At 41.3% G+C, this 19,452-nt stretch overlaps 1 protein-coding gene across 1 annotated transcript in view; it reads right to left on the bottom strand.

Annotated features, from left to right (window-relative positions):
* The window catches only part of LAMA2 (laminin subunit alpha 2), a 597,066-nt gene that overhangs the window by 189,307 nt on the left and 388,307 nt on the right, over positions 1–19,452 (bottom strand). The window contains 7 exon segments of the mRNA XM_077902686.1: positions 4,027–4,161; positions 11,810–11,927; positions 15,399–15,532; positions 15,622–15,810; positions 15,918–16,097; positions 16,762–16,905; positions 18,250–18,486. Coding sequence (XP_077758812.1) covers positions 4,027–4,161; positions 11,810–11,927; positions 15,399–15,532; positions 15,622–15,810; positions 15,918–16,097; positions 16,762–16,905; positions 18,250–18,486 — 1,137 coding nt within the window.

The following is a 19,452-nucleotide window of genomic DNA, read 5'->3' as shown; positions in this document are numbered from 1 at the left end:
GAATATATAATTACATCTAGTCAAGAAATTGGGAAAAGAAAAAGAAAGGGCCTTGGTTTGCCAGATTTTCATAAAATATTTATTTATTTATTTATTTATTTATTTATTTATTTATTTAAGATAGAAAAAGAGAAAGCATGAGCAAGGGGAGAGGCAGAGGGAGAAGCAGGCTCCCTACCGAGCAGGGAGCCTGATGTGAGGCTCGATTTCAGGACCCTGGGATCATGACCTGAGCTGAAGGCAGACACTTAACTGACTGAGAGCCACTCAGGGGCCCCTACATTGCCAGATATTATAATTTAGTATAAAATGAAGGTGGTCAGAATACTGTAACATGAACTAGAAGGTAAATAGCACAGAACAGATGACCTTTAACATATCTTAATATGGATAAACAAATTTGTATATATTCAGATACCATGATGTATCAAGGAGAAAAGGAAACGTTAGTAAATAAATATTTCTTTAAAGTAATATATACTTGAAGAACGATACCTCCTCATATCACAATAAATTCTAGAAGGATTAAAGATTTGGATCTAAGATTTAATCATAGAAACATTGGTAAATACCATGGTCTCTCAGTGTAGGTATTGAAAGGCATGTGCTTAGGCAAGATCACCATGGGAGTGAGCATAGTTAGAGAAGCCAACTGCTCCAAGGATTGAATCCTGCGAACCCCAGTATGTGGATTTGAGGCATGGAGGGAAACACAGCAAAGAAGATGCAAGGTGTAGTCACCTGGTTTAGCAATCCCTGGAACAGCATGTCCAGGGAACAAACCAAACAAAAACTTTCAAGAAGAATGGATGATTTAGAGTAGCAAATGCTGCTGATTGATTAAGAAAGATGAAGACTGGGGCACTTGGGTGGCTAGGTTAAACATCTGCCTTTGGCTCAAGTCATGGTCCCAGGGTCCTGGATCAAGCCCTGTGTCAGTCCCCTGCTCAGCAGGGATTGTGCTTCTTCCTCTCCTCCTCACCTATGCTCTCTCACTATCTTACTCTCTCTCTCTAAGATAAATAAATAAAATCTTAAAAAAAAAAAAAGAAAAAGAAAGAAGACTGATGGCTGAATATTAACCTCTGGCTTCAGGATAGTGGTAGAGGCAAAAGCTTGATTTCAATAATTGAAGAGAGAATGGAAGAGAGAAACTATATAGAAAAGGAAATGTTAATAAATAAATATTTCTTTATTTATTAATAATTTTTGCCTCTACCACTATCCTGAAAAACTATAGAGAGTATAAACAACTCTTCACTGTATATAGGGAGGGGAATGAAGTGAGAGAAGTCAAGAAGGAAGGTGAAGTCCAGAGAGTTCATTTTTATTTTTATTTAATTAATTTTTTTAAAAGATTCATCAATTTATGTGGTTCCTTGGGTGGCTCAGTCAGTTAAATGTCCAACTCCTGACTCTGGCTCAGCTCATGATCTCATATCCAACCCCATGTGGGGCTCCAGGCTCACTGTGGAGTCTGTTAAAGGTTCTCCCTCTTCCTCTGCACCCCCTCCTCCACGCACGCATGCATGTTCTCACTCTCTCTCTAAAATGAATAAATAAAATCTTTTTAAAAAGATTTTATTTATTTATTCATGACAAACAGAGAGAGAGAGAGAGAGAGAGAGAGAGAGGCAGAGACACAGGCAGAGGGAGAAGCAGGCTCCATGCAGGGAGTCCGATGTGGGACTTGATCCCGGGACTCTAGGATCATGCCCTGGGCCAAAGGCAGGTGCTAAACTGCTGAGTCACCCAGGGATTCCCCAAATAAGTAAAATCTTAAAAAAAGATTTATTCATTTGTTTCAGAATAGAGAGAGAGCACATGTACACATATACATGTGGGGGGAGGGGCAGAGGGAGAGAACCTTCGAGCAGACTCCCCACTGAGAATGGAGCCAGTTGCATGGCCCGATCCCATGACCCATGATATCATAATCCGAGCAGAAACCAAGAGCCTGTGGCTCAACCAACTGAGCCACTGAGGCGTCCCTGTTTTGTGTTTTGTTTTATTTTTTTTATTATTACTTTTTAAGATAGTAAAGGAACCAAAAAGTGATGATGCGAGAAAGAGGTAAATAGGGATGGGCAGAATGATGCCCTTGAGCAGGAGAAAGGGCTGGGATCTAGAGCATAAGTGCATAGAAAAGATCTTGATCTTTTCTAGAAGTAATAAAAGCTTATCCAAAATGATAGGAGTCAGTGATTGCACACAGACATAGAAAGGTGGGTACACGTGGTAATGGAAGGTCGTTTTAGTTCTCTTCTAACTCCTTCTAATCAATAAAATAAGAAGCATGACTATCAGTTGAGAGTAAAGCAGGCAAAGGGTTGGGGGTGGGGTGTGGGGGCTTGAAGAGGAAGGGGAAGGTGTGAAGTAATCATCCAGAAATGTGGGGGAGCAAGAGGCCTGAGGGACAGTGGTACATTGCAGAGCCCACAAAGGGGCCATTGTGGGGAGTGAGGATGGATGCACAGGGGGACACGGCACAGTTGTGTTCCTCAACAGTGACATGGGCTTGGAAGGCACAGGTGTGGGGCCGTAGGACCGAACGAGGGCTAACTGGGCGGAAGCACGTGAAGGGGTAGCAAGAGGAACGAACATTCCAAGGCAGCGATCCTAACGAAGGGTCGTGAATGTTAAGCGGGTGGAGAGAGTGCGGGCACCAAGGAGCTAAGGAACCATGAAAAGGTGTGAGCATCGATGGTGAGACTAAAAGAGGCTGGAGCTGATGCGCCAAGAAGTGAACTAGAGAGAAAAGGGATGGTTGTCGGAGTAGAGGAGAGCTGCCCCCGAGACTGTGGAGGCACTGCTGTTTCTCATAATGACAAGTTCTAGGACAGCACTTTGGGGTGAAGACAAGAAACAGAGACAAGGGTATGAAAGAAGTGATTTCATGAACATTAGAGTCCCCAAGAATTATGACAGGAAGAGCACTGGAGAGAATGGCGATGATACGGAGGAAAGATCTCCAAGCAACGAGGTGGGTGAGCTGGGGGTTGGTAGAGAGCGTCAACGAGCAGGTGTCAAGTCGATGGGGCACGAGACTCAGCGTATTGTCATGGGGGAGGAAGGAGGAGGAAGGAGGATGATACGAGAGAGGCAATGGGGGCAGGGCCACCTGCCTACCTTCGGGCGGGTAGAGTGTGAAAGCAAGAGCCACCCCTTGGGGGGTATGGGGGGCACTGGGTCGGGGACAGCGAAGCTCAGGGGACTTTAAACGAAGAGGGAGACTGGGTCTCCCCCTTGCTGAGTCTCCACCTTGAGTTCCAGAGGCCTCAGGGCAGGGGTTCAGGAGATGCGGGTTCAGGAGACGAGGTGGGGGGCTTAGCAACGTGGTGCCCGGAGCTGGCGAGGGTGAGCGTCTGGGATGGTCCAGCTGGTGGCACAGCAGACCTGGACTTCTCGGGGGGCCGGAGGGGGCCGAGGGCATAGCGGGCTCTTAGTGGGGGTGTACCACCACCACCACCGAGAGGGCCTGGAACTCCAGGGCGAAGGGTAAATAGGGGATACCCAGTCAAAGACTAAAGATTCCCAAGAACATCCGGCAACATAACACGCTTGTAATCGGCACATTTGAAAAGCAAATGCCAAGACATGGTTTTATACGTTATTTATACCCACATGCGCACAATTCCTAGGAAATACCTAAAATATTAAACGTTTATGTTGAATTTTGGATGACTTGTATTTTTTAAAAATATTTTTACATGATTTCCAAATTCTTTATAAGTTTCTTATGGTATGTAATCAGAAAAAAAAAAAAGCAGCCCTGTATGATTTTTAGATAACTAGTGGTGTCCTTGGGTGTTCTTCTAAAACGCTGTTAATATTTTATTTCTTGATATAGGCAGTGGTTTCTCTGAATGATCAATCTTCAATTACTTTTAAAAATGTATAATATGGTCAGTGCCCTTCCCCGCACGTGTCCTCTGGGACCCGCACATGTTCAGGGCCCTGCCATGGCCTTGCTGGCCTCTGTGCAAAGAGGAGGGAGCAGGTGGGCGGGGACGGGCAGGTACTTACCTGGCATTTGGAGGTCTCGGGGTCACACAGGCTGCTGTGTCCGTGGCACTGACAGGGGACGCAGGGGCCCAGGGCTGGCCTCGCCGCCGCGCTGCCCGGCTCCGACGGCAGCCGGTAGAACCCTGGCCTGCACGCCTGGAGGAAGAGGCAAGAGGTCAGGGGGGTCAGGGCCCAAGCTGCTTGGGCGCCCCTGGGTCCTGGTGGCACGAGGACACCCGCCCGCCCGCGCGGGAGGCAACGCACCTCCAGGCATGAGGGCCAGGTCCCCGACGGCCCGGCACGTGGGGCTGTTCCCGCACACACCCTCAGTCGGAGAAAGCTCCCAGTTGTCCTTCCCTCCACCAAAAGGTTTGTTTTAAGGCAAAATTGTCATTTGGACGAAGGAAAGAATTCCAGTGTCCCTGACAGCCTAAAATCTGCTCCCGCTACGCTGGCTGGACAACTTGCTAAGGTCCAATGAGACTCAGAGAAATATTAAATAAATAGAAAAGTGTCATGGTTGCATTTTTTCTTTATCGATATAATTTAAGGACGATAAAAGCAAGAAATTCAAAATTCTCATGTCTTGGGAATATTAGGCCACCAATAAAATTTATCCTGCCCTGATCTCTCTCTTTTTTTAATTTTTTTCATTTTGCAATAAAAATCTGAGAGCAAACAGAAAACCGCTAGCAAAGCTGACACACGCAGAATCAAGACTTCCATCTTCATTCGGGTTCATTATGCAAATGGATCAAAACACATCCCTGGCTTTCCGGAAGAGAGCCCACAGCCCTGAAGAGGGAATGAGAACGTCTTGGGTTCCAGGCTCAGGCCTCTTGGTGTGCAAAGCTAGTGCATTTATCAGGTGTCGTCTGATTTATGAGTGGGAGGTAAGAGTTGGCTGTTCAGGTCCCGGTGAAGATGACAAAGGGGCGGTCTTACCACTTGGGCTGTGTAGGATTTTTTCCCCACAGGATACCTTGCTTCTGATGAAGGGACGACTGCTGAATAAGCAGGACAAAAGCATATACATTAAGAACTTCCTAATACCTCTGCGTTCTTTTGGTTCTGGACTAGGTTATCCAGAGCGGTATATGCAAAAGGGTTCCTTGGGAAAAGAAAAAAGATCACTAGTCAGCACTCTCCTTGCTTATTTTGATCTGGATACTGTAACAGTATCTCCATTAAGCATTTAATTAGGAGTCTCTTTGCTTTTATCACAGCCTATAAGAAATTTTAATGAGATTAAGTAACGTCCCAAATTTGAGCAAGCTGATACAGAAAATCTGGGGCAGTAGTCACAATATTTTGAGTCTCATTTGTCTTATGGGGGACTTAATCATATATTTTAATAAGTCTATTCATGTTATTTAAAATCAAGGCTCATATTACCATTGTTATCAAATACGGTGTAGAAATTACGACTGAGGAATTAATTTAAGAAACCAAACAAATGATTCAAAGTGTATTCAAAAATATTTCACGGAGTTGTTCCCATTCTTTAGTATGCTGACTATTGAATAAAACTGATTTTCTTTACATGGATTTCATCCTTGGATACCTATGTAATTATTGTTATTTTACTGGTGTATTTGTTCGGTGTGTGTGGGTGTGTGTTTGTGAATGTGAAAATTGCACAAGTAGAGAGTTCTTAACTTCCTTTTATATCTCTAATAAAAGTTGAAAACTTTAAAAGGTTCAGAGGAAGAATCAAGTTTAGAAACAGGACTTTTCCCACAATAGCCACACTGTGGAAGGAGCCTCGGTGTCCATTGACAGATGATGGATAGAGAAGCTGTGGTCTATGTATACGTGGAATATTCCTCAGCCATTAGAAACGACAAATACCCACCATTTGCTTCGACGTGGATGGAACTGGAGGGTATGATGCTGAGTGAAGTAAGTCAATCGGAGAAGGACAAACATTATATGGTCTCATTCATTTGGGGAATATAAAAAATAGTGAAAGGGAATAAAGGGGAAAGGAGAAAAAATGAGTGGGAAATATCAGAAAGGGATACAGAACATGAGAGACTCCTAATTCTGGGAAACGAACAAGGGGTGGTAGAAAGGGAGGTGGTGGGGGGTTGGGGTGACTCAGTGACGGGCACTGAGTGGGGGCTCTTGGTGAGATGAGCACTGGGTGTTATGCTAGATGTTGGCAAATTGAACTCCAATAAAAAAATAAAAAATAAAAAATAAAAATTAGATTGTGTAACAACAATAACAACAAAAAAAAGCGTATTTTCCGGACTGCCTTTAGTACAGTTGGAGAAGGTGGCCCATGTGACATGCGAAGAGTCACCCAAGCCCCTTCCTGGCACTGTTAAAAAAGAAAGAAAGAAAGAAAGAAAGAAAGAAAGAAAGAAAGAAAGAAAGAAAGAAAGAATCAGGACTTTTCATCGTGGAAGTATGTGAAATTCATGGTTACAAACTGAAATCCAAAGGTGAGCAGGGCAGGTGAAGTTTACTCTGACACTCACCCACATCCCTTACTACCATGGCTCTTCCCGGGGAAGACAGCAGCACGAAGCCCAAAAACACTTGTAACGGGAACGTGAGCCTGAGCGCCAAGTGAGCTCTGTGTCGAACCTTCGAGGCCTAGCTCTGTCGTTCCCGATGTTGGCTGCACATGGAATCATCTGAGGAGTTTTATATATAACCCTGGCTCCACCTCCAGAAATTCTTTTTTAATTAAAAGAATTTTTTTTTAGATTTTATTTATTTCAGAGAGAGAGAGAGGGAGGGAGAGAGAGAGAGAGGAAGGAGAGGCAGAGGGAGAGAGAGAATCCTAAGCAGACTCTCTGTCCAGGGAGAAGCCTGTGTAGGGCTCCATCTCATGACCTTGAGATCATGACCTGAGCCAAAACCAAGAGTTGGACGCTCCACCAACTGAGCCACCCAATTGCCCCATCTCCAGAAATTCTTATCTAACTGGTGGAGAGCGGGGAGAGTGTTTGTTTTAAAACTCCTAGACGAGTCTAATAAGCAGCCAGAATTGAGAATCCCCGGGTATGCTGCTCATTCTCTTTTAAAAGGCATAGGGACTCTGATCCTGTGACACAAATGAATATGGAAGCCTTGATTTTACAAGCTAGTTTCTTCTAAGGGATACAGGCAAGTTGTGTGGCATCGAGACGTGGTTTCCCCATCCCACAAATTAGAAAACGTATTAACTCATATGATTTCTGAATCTTCTTTTCCTTCTAACATCCTGATTAATTATTATGTCCTGATTAAGTTACTATGAGTTAGCAAAACAAGATACAGTGCAGGAGTTAGAACCTTAAAACACTTTTTAAAGGAACTGGATGTATTTATTCCATTTTAATCCCCTCCTTTCTTGGAAGCTCTTTGTTTTTATTCTTTCCACTTTTTGACATTTTTGAGAGTTTTAGAGTTTTTCAGTATCAGATGTTCTCAGTGAACTGGGGCAAAATTCGTGAGAATGATTATGCTTGAGCCGGAATAAAAGAGGAAAGGTAATAGCTACTTTTTGTAGCCCTCTCTAATGCTTTCTGAGACAAAATGGAGAATTTTAAAAAAGCAAATAAACACTGTCCTAATTGTATCCCTTTTTTTCTAACTCAAACTTTCCCAAAGTTCTTTCTTTGTGCTAAAGTTATGCATAGCTCAGTTGTCTTCTGCTGTCCTTCTATCTTTATTTTCATTATATGGCATCTCATCAAAATGTTCACATCTCATTTGCACAAAAATGTGGGAGGAAGGAGACAAAGAGAATACAGAACCCACAGCTCCAGGTGCAGAGTTACACAACACCCCCCATCTCCCTCCTCAGACTTTAACAAGAAAAACACTTGTGCTGTTGCCAGTGGAAAGACTCATCTCTAGACATGGATTTTGCAACCAGGCAATCCTCAGTTTAATGCTGGTTCCCTGCTTACTGATACAATTTTACACAGGTTTCGAACACTGTGGGTTGCAGTTTCCTCACCTGGAACATGAGGATGTTGTTAAGTAGGTAAGTGTGCCTAGGTTTTCTGAAACAGAGTTACCCAGGCTCAGACTGCAGTCTTGCTGTTTTCTAGCTGGGTGATCGTGGGCAAGTTTCATAACTTGCCTGGGCTTCCATTTCCTCATCCCTAAAATGGGAATCATAATAGGTGCTCAGTGTTGGTGTAGGTACTTTAGGGAAGTGCGCTCGGTGTTGTGCAGGACATAGTGAGCGTTCAGCACATGGTCAGTTGTTTCTATTTTATAAGGTTGTTGGGAGGATTAAATAAGGTGAAGTATGTTTAGTGCTTCACATACGATAAATCAACACAGTTGCCTGCACCTCAGATAAGTTTTTTTAAATGTAGTCATTTAAGACTAAAAATAAAAATAAGAGTAATTGTCCTATAGTGCATTGGGTAACAGAATGTCGAGGTCTTCTTACTGAGCCATACCACATTCCTCCATATTTTTGTGCACATGAGAGCAGTCTTTGGGTCTTCCACATGGAAGAAAAGTGGTAAAGGGTATCCCGAGAGATGTGCGTTTGGAAGAAGAAAAGTCTGTTTTCACTAGTTTGTCTTTTGTGTTTTATGAGTTGATAATGGGTATCTATTTCAGGGGCATTAAAAATATTAGCTTTAGTAGCCAAAGTAACAGCTTCTGAATGGTGACTCAGTAGACAGCAGCCGCTCAGCTGTGAGCCAGCAGCCCTATTATAACATGAGGGTGAAGACACAGAGGCTGAACTGCAGAACATATGCTCTAGGGATCAACTGCAACTCTTTGACCACTATGATCTTACGGCAGAGAACCGCATACTCAGTCCTGACGATCTTCCGTTTCTGCATACAACCTAACCCGAGTTTAGGTCAGTTTAGGTCAGTCAGGCAATCATGTGAACTCAGACGATGGTGAGAAACAGCAGAAACAAAGGATGGTAAACTCAATGGCCCCCACACCAACAAATGTAGTAAGGAAACTGGGTCCTTTATTCAGCTTCCAAAGGTAATCTGATCTTTACTTCAAATCACAAATTGTAAGAAGTGGGTATTTCTAGAAACTAACATTTCCAATGACCAGGGCTGTAGCATCATGCGATGACAGGTAACAGGCCTAAGCGTCTTCACAATCAGCTCTATTTTCAGCAGTAACTAACACTTAATTCTATTTATTTGCAACCACATTTTGGGTAAAACCAGGAAATGAATAGCTTGTAAATGCAAATGTCTCTAGAATACCATACATTTGGCAAAAATATTGTAGAGGAATTGCTTTGTGTATTCGTGACCCAAAGCATATGTTACTGGAATAGGAGGCATTATTTCAACACTGTCCTTAGCTCTTGCTTTGATGATTAGATTTTATGCTTGGGTAATTACACTTTAGAATCAAGATGAATTATAAATAAGATGTATAATGGATTAGAGGCAATGGGTTGTGGAGAACACCTTAGGCACCGTATTATGAGAGACAGCCCTTTATCCCCATAATCTCAATGCTAGGATATTACTGTAATTATTGTCTGTAAATAGGAGCTTAAGTGAAATTCACAGGACATAGGTGAAGCCACCAATGCAGATGCTGGTCCATATGTGTTCCTAGTTTTCTTAATCTCCTTCATTTATCAGTTTATTTGTGCTAATATGTATTTTCATATAATGATGAAAAATTACTAACATTAATGGGAATGCATGTTTTAGAATATGCTGTTTAAAAAGCCTACCAATCACAGTAAAAAGAGGTTTTAACATTTAAAATCTGGAACAGAAGGTAGATTGCATTAAAATAATTTGCTTCTCTACCAACATTTTTATTTGTAAGTGAACAGGATTATTTTAAACACATGCAGACAAAATGTAGCCGTGGAAAGCTTTCTCTTCAAGACGGCTACCGGTCAGTCTTGACTACTTACTCAATACCTTTAATAGCAAAATAATGTTGCAGAATTAGAGAATTTCAAAACTTCAAAACCCAACCTGTTATTTTATAGATTGGATGATTGTAGAGCAACTCAGGCCTTATCACAATTAAAGAATTGGCCAAGGTCACACAGTGAGTCAACAGTATAGCCAAATACTTCTTGGGATAAAATTCCACTTGTCCAGAAAAATCTCAAGTTCTTTATGTATTTTGTTTCAAGTATTTTATGCTAATTGGAAAGATGGTAGCTTTTACGTGTGCCACATTCACGGTCTCATCGTTCACATCTACTCCATGTATTTTGGTTGGTTGTGTCTGTAAGTGTTACATATACACTTACTAGTATGTAGACGAGTGCACATATGTATATGCGGGAGTTAGGATTCAATAAAAAGGTGGATTTTTTTATTATTTATTAGATCAAAATAGACACATTCATGGGAATATCACCTTTCGGAGCAGCCACAAAGCTATAAAATTATTCCAAGGACGTTTCACAGATATTTGCAGTTATTCTTACCATATTGCTCTCTGAACAACATGGAATTTATTTCAGTTAAAAATAGGGCTTTCACACACCTGTTTTCATTTAAATCAATTCTCATGATGATTCTACAGGTAAAAATCCTAAGGGCCAGCCACAAATAGAGCCAGTGCCCTCTCTCTGAGTGGCGGAGCCAGGGAGGATTCAGTGAAACCAAGCTGCTTCTCTCTTCATCACAGCATGCTACATCTCAAGAGGGTTTTATTCATTATTTTTAAGTTACTTTCGTTTTGAGCTGGTGCCATCACCTGCCTTATGAGCCGTACTTAGTAAAACTTCTCAAATCCTGTCTACAAAAGTTTCATGCCATTTTCTATAAAGGAAGTCAATGCATGGATATAGAATTAATTATTCCATAATAATACTATGATATCAACCAACATTGACAACTGTCAGGCACTGTAATAGTGCTTTCGAGTCACAAGTCACTTCATCTTCATGTGATTCTTCAGGAGAGGTATTAAAAATGTCTAACCAGTGTGCTGTGGGCCCCAACCAGTCTGCCTACCAGGAAGGAATCTGCACTGTGGAGCTGGAGCAGATCCTGGGCACCCCTCTTGTGGGGAGGACTCTGGGTCTGCAGGACAGTGGCGAGTGTGGTGGCAGCGAGCAAGGGACTTGGAGGTTTACCAGCTGAAGCTTAACGAGGTTTAGCAAATGGTGCAAAGTCTCAATCCGAGTATACGATGAAGTGGAGATTCAAGCCCAGGTCAGTTTCTCATCCATTCCAATTTTTCCTTTATTACACTCTTCCTATTAATATTTAATATTCAATATTTGCAAAAACTAAATAGACTTCCAGAGGATAGAGATCTGGAAAATATGCCAGTTCTAGAGGTAATCAGAGGAAAATCCCAGAGAGCAAAATAAACAATTTTAAAAATATAACCACTGGATGGTGGTGGTACTGTAGGGACAATATGTGTCCTTCCAGGAAGCCTACGTGCATGGGAAGATTCTGCTATTTAGTGCCGAAGTCTTGTCATGGTCCATATAAAAACAATCTTTCAAAGCCCAACAGAACCCCGTCTTAGAACCACTGTGGCTTAAATGTCTTTAGCCATCCAGAAGAGGTGCCAAGAAAATAGATGGGCTATGATAAAGGCGCCTCATGGAAACATCCTTATTTCCTGACTGCTCCGTACTTTTAATTCTCATCAAATATTTCCCTTCGGGTGTGATTCCCACCAGTAGGTCACACCACCACCACCCTTGTCTTACTGTGTCTCATGCTGTGAGCAGAGGGTGGAAAAAAACAAACCCATAGGTTAGGATGGGCACGAGGAAAGGAAAGCGGAGTGCAGCAAAGATGGTTCTGGACGTATTTCCATCGGGCTGGTGAGAGGGGAGAGCTCGTGCAGGTTGGCGGTGGCGGCTTACCTCACAGGACAGGCCAGAGTGGCCGGCAGGACACTCGCATCGTTCTATCAGGCGAGCTGGAGGCGCGGCGGCAGTTCCGCGGCCGGGCTGGCCCACCGCCAGGGAGACCTCGGAAATCCTGCGGACAGCAGCGAGCACTGCGTTAGCGCCGGGGCAGCCCCGCACATGCCCCTCGGGCTTTGGGCCAAGCACCTCTGGCTGGTCCGGTGGCCCCACAGCTGCCTGCCCTCCGCGGACTCGGCGCCACATCCTGTGCCTGCATCTTTGTTTCCTCACAGGCTGAGCTCGCACATTAGCAAAAATATTCACACGAGTCATAAGGACTTTAGTAGATTAGATGTCTGATATCCTGTTGAGAAGTTATTATAAAGATTCCCCCCACACACACACATTTCAAAATGTGAGCGGCTTCAGGTAGACACGGCCAATTAATTAGACATTTATATTCCTTCAAACAGACAAAGCAAGGTCATTCCCCATTAGAATATCTCCCGTAGTCACTAGTGAAATTGCTTTTAATTTACAACTAGCCCGACTTCCTCCTCCTGAGTCTCTGAATGTCCTTTCAAGAACTTTAGAAAATCATCTAGAAAACAACGATTGAGCATAATCTAGTAATACCGGTCTTTTTCTGAGGATAAAGGACCTTTCAAATCAGTGGTTTTGTTAATTTTATGAAATAAATCCTTCAACTAACTTAACTCACCTTTCCTATTGGTAGAAAGGTCCTTATAATTGAAAAAAAAATATGGTCCTAGTGAAAATGTTGATACTTTTACATTAATTTGAAATTATGCATTAAAAAATATATGCAGTCCATAAACTCAGACTATTTCATGACTGACTAACCGGCAACATGAAATGTTCTGCAAGTAAACTTTTAAATGAGAAAATGGATAGTTTTGCTTCACCAAAAGTCACCTCCAATAGCTTGAGGAGCTTGAATCATAAACTTTATAACAAGCACAGGTAGGTTTTACTGACACTGGATTAGGAACGCACACCCTGACGTTGCTAGATTGTTGTCTGCACGTGCAAGACCAGCCAGCCTGTACGAAACACGTGGTCCATTAAAATTTCAGATTTCACTCTCCCCTCCTTATAGTGCACAGAGCGGTCTGACCTATCAACACACCACTCCCGTCCTGTAAGGACGGCTCTACCCTTATGTTCCCCTGGATTCTCTGTGGGAGTTAGTCGTTCCCAGGTCCTCTCTGTTGGCATCGTATTGTATTTTATACCATGAGGAGTCACTAGAATCATCTTCCCTTCTCTCCCACATGATGCGTGCACACAACAGGCTAGTGAATATTTAAAAGAACCAAGTAAAACTTGCATTGTGTGTCAACAACAGATATTTCTGCAATCCACCTGGTTTTTCTCAGGCGCTGAAAGAGCAACTGTTTTGCTTGAATCAGGGATTTGGCCAAACTCAAGCCTCTATTTAACTGAATACCGAAGTGCAAAGTTGTTACATCCTTCAAATCAATGCAACAGAAGACAAAAGCAAAGAAAAAAAAGGCAATGTCAGCACTGACATTATATACAAAGTCTACAAACTACATGTAAAATTTTTAAACTCTCTGCTTCTGAGCCATTTTCAATTTGTAAGTGAACAAAGATGCATGATGCCTCACTGTTTGGGGGGAAGATTCAAATGTATTTTTCAATGTTGTCAAGTCTACTGTATTAGAAAATTAAGTGCTAATCCATTGCTTTACTTATTATTATTGTAGATAGACAATGGCTTTAGCCTTTGATGAGTCTAGAATAAGTATTGTATTTATTTATTTATCCTTAAGTCTCACAAAGTGATCTAAACTAAAGAACTTTATTTAGGGAGATCTGTGAATAATACGAGAAGAGAAAGAGACTCACCAGGGAAAAAGACCAAAATAAAGGTAGTCTTTTCCTCCATATGGGGAATTGGTGTCAGGAAAGCAAAGAAAGTACAATGAAAAATGCAGGACATGGTTTCTATAGGTTCTGCTAACAATATGTTCTGTGTGCTACCAAACTCTGTGGTGTAGAACAGTTTGCAAAATAATCACTTATTTCCACACTCACAAAGTTACCTGCTGTCTTCCATGACATGCACACATGCTTTGGTTTCTGCCACTTAATTTACACTTTACAGTTAAAAATAATTAATGATAATGCCGACTGTATTTTTTTGGTACATGCGCTTTTATATTATTATTTCACATAAAGTAATCTTAGAAGTGAGAAAGAACACCAAAGGGATACAGATTTGAAAGTGAATTTTGGTCCTTGATTTATTGTTTTACCCAAAGTCCCTACCTATGGTATAATCAGAAGAACAATAGGGATGTTCTGCAACAAAGAAAAAAAAATCTTCTGCTATGTTTAGCATAAACATCTGAAGTACAGGATTTCTATATTCATTGCTTTGCCGATAAAAGACTTTATAAATTTTTTTCCTAAACTGATCTACTAATTTATTGCATAAGACTGTTTTCAAACATCTATAAATTCCACATTCTTGCATGAAATAACTGACATTCCAGAGAAATTGAGACTATGTGTATGAATTCAATTTTCTGCCTCCATGACAGGAAACCTTGCTACAGGTGTGCAATTCCTCCTTTTATCTCATTGGATAAATTGTCCTTTCCACTCTGGGAAATGATCATGGCTGCTCATGTTGAAATCTCCTGGCTTCTCCATTATTTATTTTCCATTATCCTATCATTTTTAATGTATATATTGCTCCAAACTCTTTTCCATCAGGATTTGTAAACATGTTTAGTTCTCTCTCAGAGTAAAGAGTCATCCTTTGATCTTTGACACTACCTCATTCCTTCCTTTTACACTATGTTCACGGAAAATAATAGTCTACGTCCATACTATTAGGGTCACTGTGTCCCATTCATAGCTTGAAACTTTGAGATTTGCCTCAGGATTCTAAAAAAAAAAATTGGTATAATGAATGGTACCAGTGCAATCCTAAGTGTCGAGTCTCAAAAGCCTCATTTTACTTGGCCTCTTTGGGTTATATGAAAACTCTATCCCCCCTTGTAGTATTCTCATTCTTTGGCTTTCATGACAAAATATTTATTACTATTATTCTTCTGTTTCTCTCTATTCTGTGTGATTCCCAATCTTTTCACATCATGATGCACAATGAAAGGGACAATATTGTAGAACACACTGGGACACACATGAGAATGCTCATGGTTGCAAGAGTTGAGACCAGCATGTCCCTGCCTGTTCCGTGAAGATTGAAGGAGGTCACCTTCTCAGCAATCTTGTAATCTATTTATAGCACAAGTTATCTATCTCTACCCAACAGGGCTTTTTCACCTAAATTTCTGACTGACATCTAAAACTCACCAGGTTGAAGGTCAATTTGACTTATCCTCTCCTCTTAAGCTTGCTTCTTGTCCTATTTTATCTTTGGAGGGAATGGTAGTATTTTCTTCTAGGTGACCTGGAAGGCATCCTTGACTTGTGTTGTATCCTCTCATTCCCAAACCAAACACTCCTAAATCTTTCTGGTCAAGTGTCTTACTCCTCTCATCTATAGACTCTAAAATCAGAATTTAACTTCTATTCCATTACAGTTTACCTGCTTTGTCTCATGATATTTCCGTAAGTTGCCTTGATAAGAATATAATGGATGTCATATAAAACATCCAAGAAGTCTTCACGGGTCACAGTTCTACTGATTCGAGGATCATCACCATAATATTTCCATTCTTTCTGTTAATAATAAAAAAAAAAAAGAAACCACATTTGATGAAACTACATGTAAAACCACTGGCATCCTTGCACCAAACTAATAAGCTTACCTCCGTCATTTCAATTTCATGCCTTGTCAGCTGGCCAATTAGAGGAGCAGCCATATGCCTGATGATAATTCTAGTGTGAGTAGGGGTCCCACCTCGAATGATAACTTGAGGATTGTAAGTAGAGAACCCTGTCTCTTCCCGAGCCTCAAAATAGATTGCATACTTGAGTTTGCCTCCATAGGCCATCAACTGACAAAATAAAACGATGAGTGACATGTTAGATAAAGCCCCAAATGGCGTGATTTCAAAAACACATTTTAGTTGTTCTCATACGGCTTTGAAGTTCTTGTCCTTACCTTCTTTCCTTCAAACTGTTCTGGAAGTTTCCAATAGAAAGGTTCCAAGCGGAGATCCTGTCTCACCAGGTCCATGTGCGCCACAATCTCTGGATGTTGAAAAACGATCCCTTTGGTGGTGGTGTGCTGCAGAGCCTCGTCCACCAGGGGCAGGATGGTCTGCTCAGGCTTCAGAGTCACCTACGTGGGAATCCAAACAGAGGGTGCTGACTTCAGATCTTTTGGTTGCACCTTTAAAACCGAGTCACGGGCCACATGTCTCTGTGCAGTCTAATTCTCCTTCTGAGGAGGTGTTCTCATGGGAAACAAGCCTTGTGCAGAGCGAACCAGCAGGGCAGGGGATGAATCTTTCTGCCTTGTTTGCATGGTGACAACTAGGACCTCTGTGAAAATTGGCCTTTTACACTCATAAACAGTAGAACTTAAAAGCGGGAAGGGTCACAGGAAAATGGAAGTAAAAATGAACACCCTGGAGCTCTAAAAGCTGGGGATTCTCTCTGGATGGCTAGCATGAATGGGCAGCAAGGCCTGGTTTCCACATTGGCTTCAGTGCAGGCCTGCATTCGGGCCCTGGCCCTCGGCCTCCAGAATGTAGCTCCTTCCCCCGCCCCACAGCACCTCCCTTCCACACTGGCATCTGTCTCCTTAGTGACAATAAATAAACTATTCCCCGGAAGAACAAAAGGCATTCACCCCAACCGTGTAGTGTCACATGGCCCCAGTTCTCAGTTTGCACAGGGGAAGAGAGGACTTCCCTGCTTCCCCTTGCCTCTTCTCCCTCGGTGCCTGGCCGACACTCACCAGTGGGACACACCACGGCCTGGCTCGGCTGTCCCTCACTCACCCACGTCCGGATCAGTCCTTTTGCTTCAGAGCACTGGGTAGTAGCACCGAAGCAATAGCATTGGCTGCAGCCAAGTGGGTTTTTGGCATCAAGTCCAAAATTGCCCGGCTGACACCTGTCACAGTGGACACCTTCTACGTTCACCTGAGGGAAGAGGAGAGTTCCTCAGAGTCCATGGTGAAGTCATGGGAGAAACAGAGGTGAGAATGAGTAATGTTTCTTCTTCATTAACAACAAAAGAATGTTCACTGGGTATTAGACTCACATCTCAATGGCATACTTAGTTCATTTCATTGTTAGGATTTCAGGAGTCTAGGAATAGCTTTCCGTATACATAAATATATTGCAGAGACTATTGTATGTTGATTTTAAAATCTAAATGGCAGATCTCCTAATATCCACTGTGAACAATAGGAAAGAATCACGAGAATTTCAAAAGCAAAACAGAAACAGTGATTCCCAGACAGTGGTGTGATACAAAGTTGTAAAAAACAGGCGGGATGCTAAGACACAGATTTATAGAATTATCATTATATGACATAGGCGCGCGCACACACATACATCCAATGGGTATTAAATACAGTATATATAATATGTATTAAATATGCATTATGTATTAAATGTGTAATATATATGTATTAAATATGTATTAAATACAATATATAGACTGTATTTATATGTATTATATAAATTAAATATAAATTGTATATAAAATAAATATAAATTGTATATGTACATATACAATTATATATGTGTATACACACACACACACACATACAGAGCTGCCATTTTCCTAAATTCTGAAGGCAACTGTAATAATCACTCCCTGGATTTCGTTTTCCTGTGTCCTCTGTCCCTCTTTGCATAGACTTTTTCTCGAAAGATATCCCTGACATAGTCTTAACTGCATTTATCCTGGGATTGACTTTTCAGAAATATCTAAGGGGGAAAAATCCCTCTTATCCTTTTTAATTGGCTGTTTTTCTACATCATTTAACAATATTAATGAGAGCTGAATTTTACACGTAGTCGCTGTTTGTTATGTCAGTGTTTATACGTGATGAGATTTTACTGAACTTCCACAGCAGTAAATATATTTTTCAGTGTACAGTGATTGTGGAGTAATGTGAAGAGAAATGGAATTTTAGAAGCCCTATTATCGAGCTGTGATTTCTTTCTGATGATGCTTAAGAGAAACGTCATTTTTTCCCTTCCCAAATTATTCCTGTTTAAGCAAATATGTAAAGAAAAATCTAACTTTACCACTAAAAATATATCATCTCTATCAACTAGAAATGAAGTTGGATTTTGGTTGGAAATAAGTTCTTAAAGAGCAGTGCTTATCTGTAGGCCAAAAAATAAAAACTGTGTCTGGCAATGAATTTTTGTGTATTTGTTTAACTTGGTGAAGCATGAATAACGACCACTGGATGAAGCCAGAAGTGAGCAACAGAGAGAGAATCCTTAGTGTATTTCAGCAGAACATACCTTACAGGTGCACTGCCCCGTCTGGTCAACGCAGGAGCACTTCTTAGTCTCTGGGTCACAGGTCCTGTCATCCGTCCCAGGCAGGAAGCACTCACAGGGGCTGCAGTGCGGGTAATTCCAGTGACCTTGGTTGCACTCTGTACATTTTGCACCAGAGAATTTGGGGTGACAGCTGCATTGGCCCGTGTTTATATTACACTGGAAATCCAAGGATCCCACCGTGCTGCAGTTACAAGCCTACGGAGGAGATAAAAACAGCAACCATTAAACACCATTTCGCGGGAAATCTCTTAAAATTTTAATTCGAATGTTTCTATGCTTCCATGAAACACATATTCATCACGTGTCTATTATATGCTTTGTACTGTTCTAGTTTAGCCGCCTGGGAAATATCAATGAACATAACATTAAAACTGCTTCCTGTATTTACTAAAATAGATGAGCGTCCAAATAGATGAGCATCCAGAAACCATAATCTTACTGAGAAAAGAAATGTGGGTTGTTTTTTTTTTTTTTTTGTCTGTCTTGTGGCAAGGAGGAGGTGGGTATGGGTTTTCTTCAACCACTTTTGGTTTCAAAATTTGAACTTGACACAATCATTTCACCTTATCATCTCATTTTTAGAGAATTTAATTTGTAAAGAGACTTCTCTCACAGTCTAACAGAGGAAGATGAATATATATATATATATATATATATACACACACACACACACACACACACACACATATGGATGAAATAAGAATTATAGGATAGGAGACGTGCAGACGTCTCTGTGAACATACAGAGATCCCCGAACCAGATTTGGGGAAGCCAAGAGAACTCGGCAAAGTACATCTAGGATGTTGTTTTCTGGCATTTCATGTTGCGGACAAGCCTGATTTGAGGTGCTTTGCTGGTAGCCTATTTTCTACTTCCTAGGCATGCATTGGATTGTTCTCTTACATAATTAAAACATTTGCTAGAATTTTTAGTTTGAGTCTTTTTTATTATTAACTTACTAGAATCTCATGAGTTCTTTCAGTTTGAGAATAAAATTATTCTTTTTACTTAAGTTTAAATTAAATTTATTTTTTATTTAAATTTATTTTTTATTGTTACTTCTGTCCATATTTGCCAATCTTCTTCTTCGGTATCACCTACAATTCTTAAAATACACCGCTTCTGTCTGTCTGCCCAATCTGTGATGTCCTAATGTTCTCT

The sequence above is a fragment of the Canis aureus genome, chromosome 1, assembly GCF_053574225.1.
Source record: "Canis aureus isolate CA01 chromosome 1, VMU_Caureus_v.1.0, whole genome shotgun sequence".
NCBI classification, from domain to species: domain Eukaryota; kingdom Metazoa; phylum Chordata; class Mammalia; order Carnivora; family Canidae; genus Canis; species Canis aureus.
This window is presented reverse-complemented; position numbering and strand designations above follow the sequence as displayed.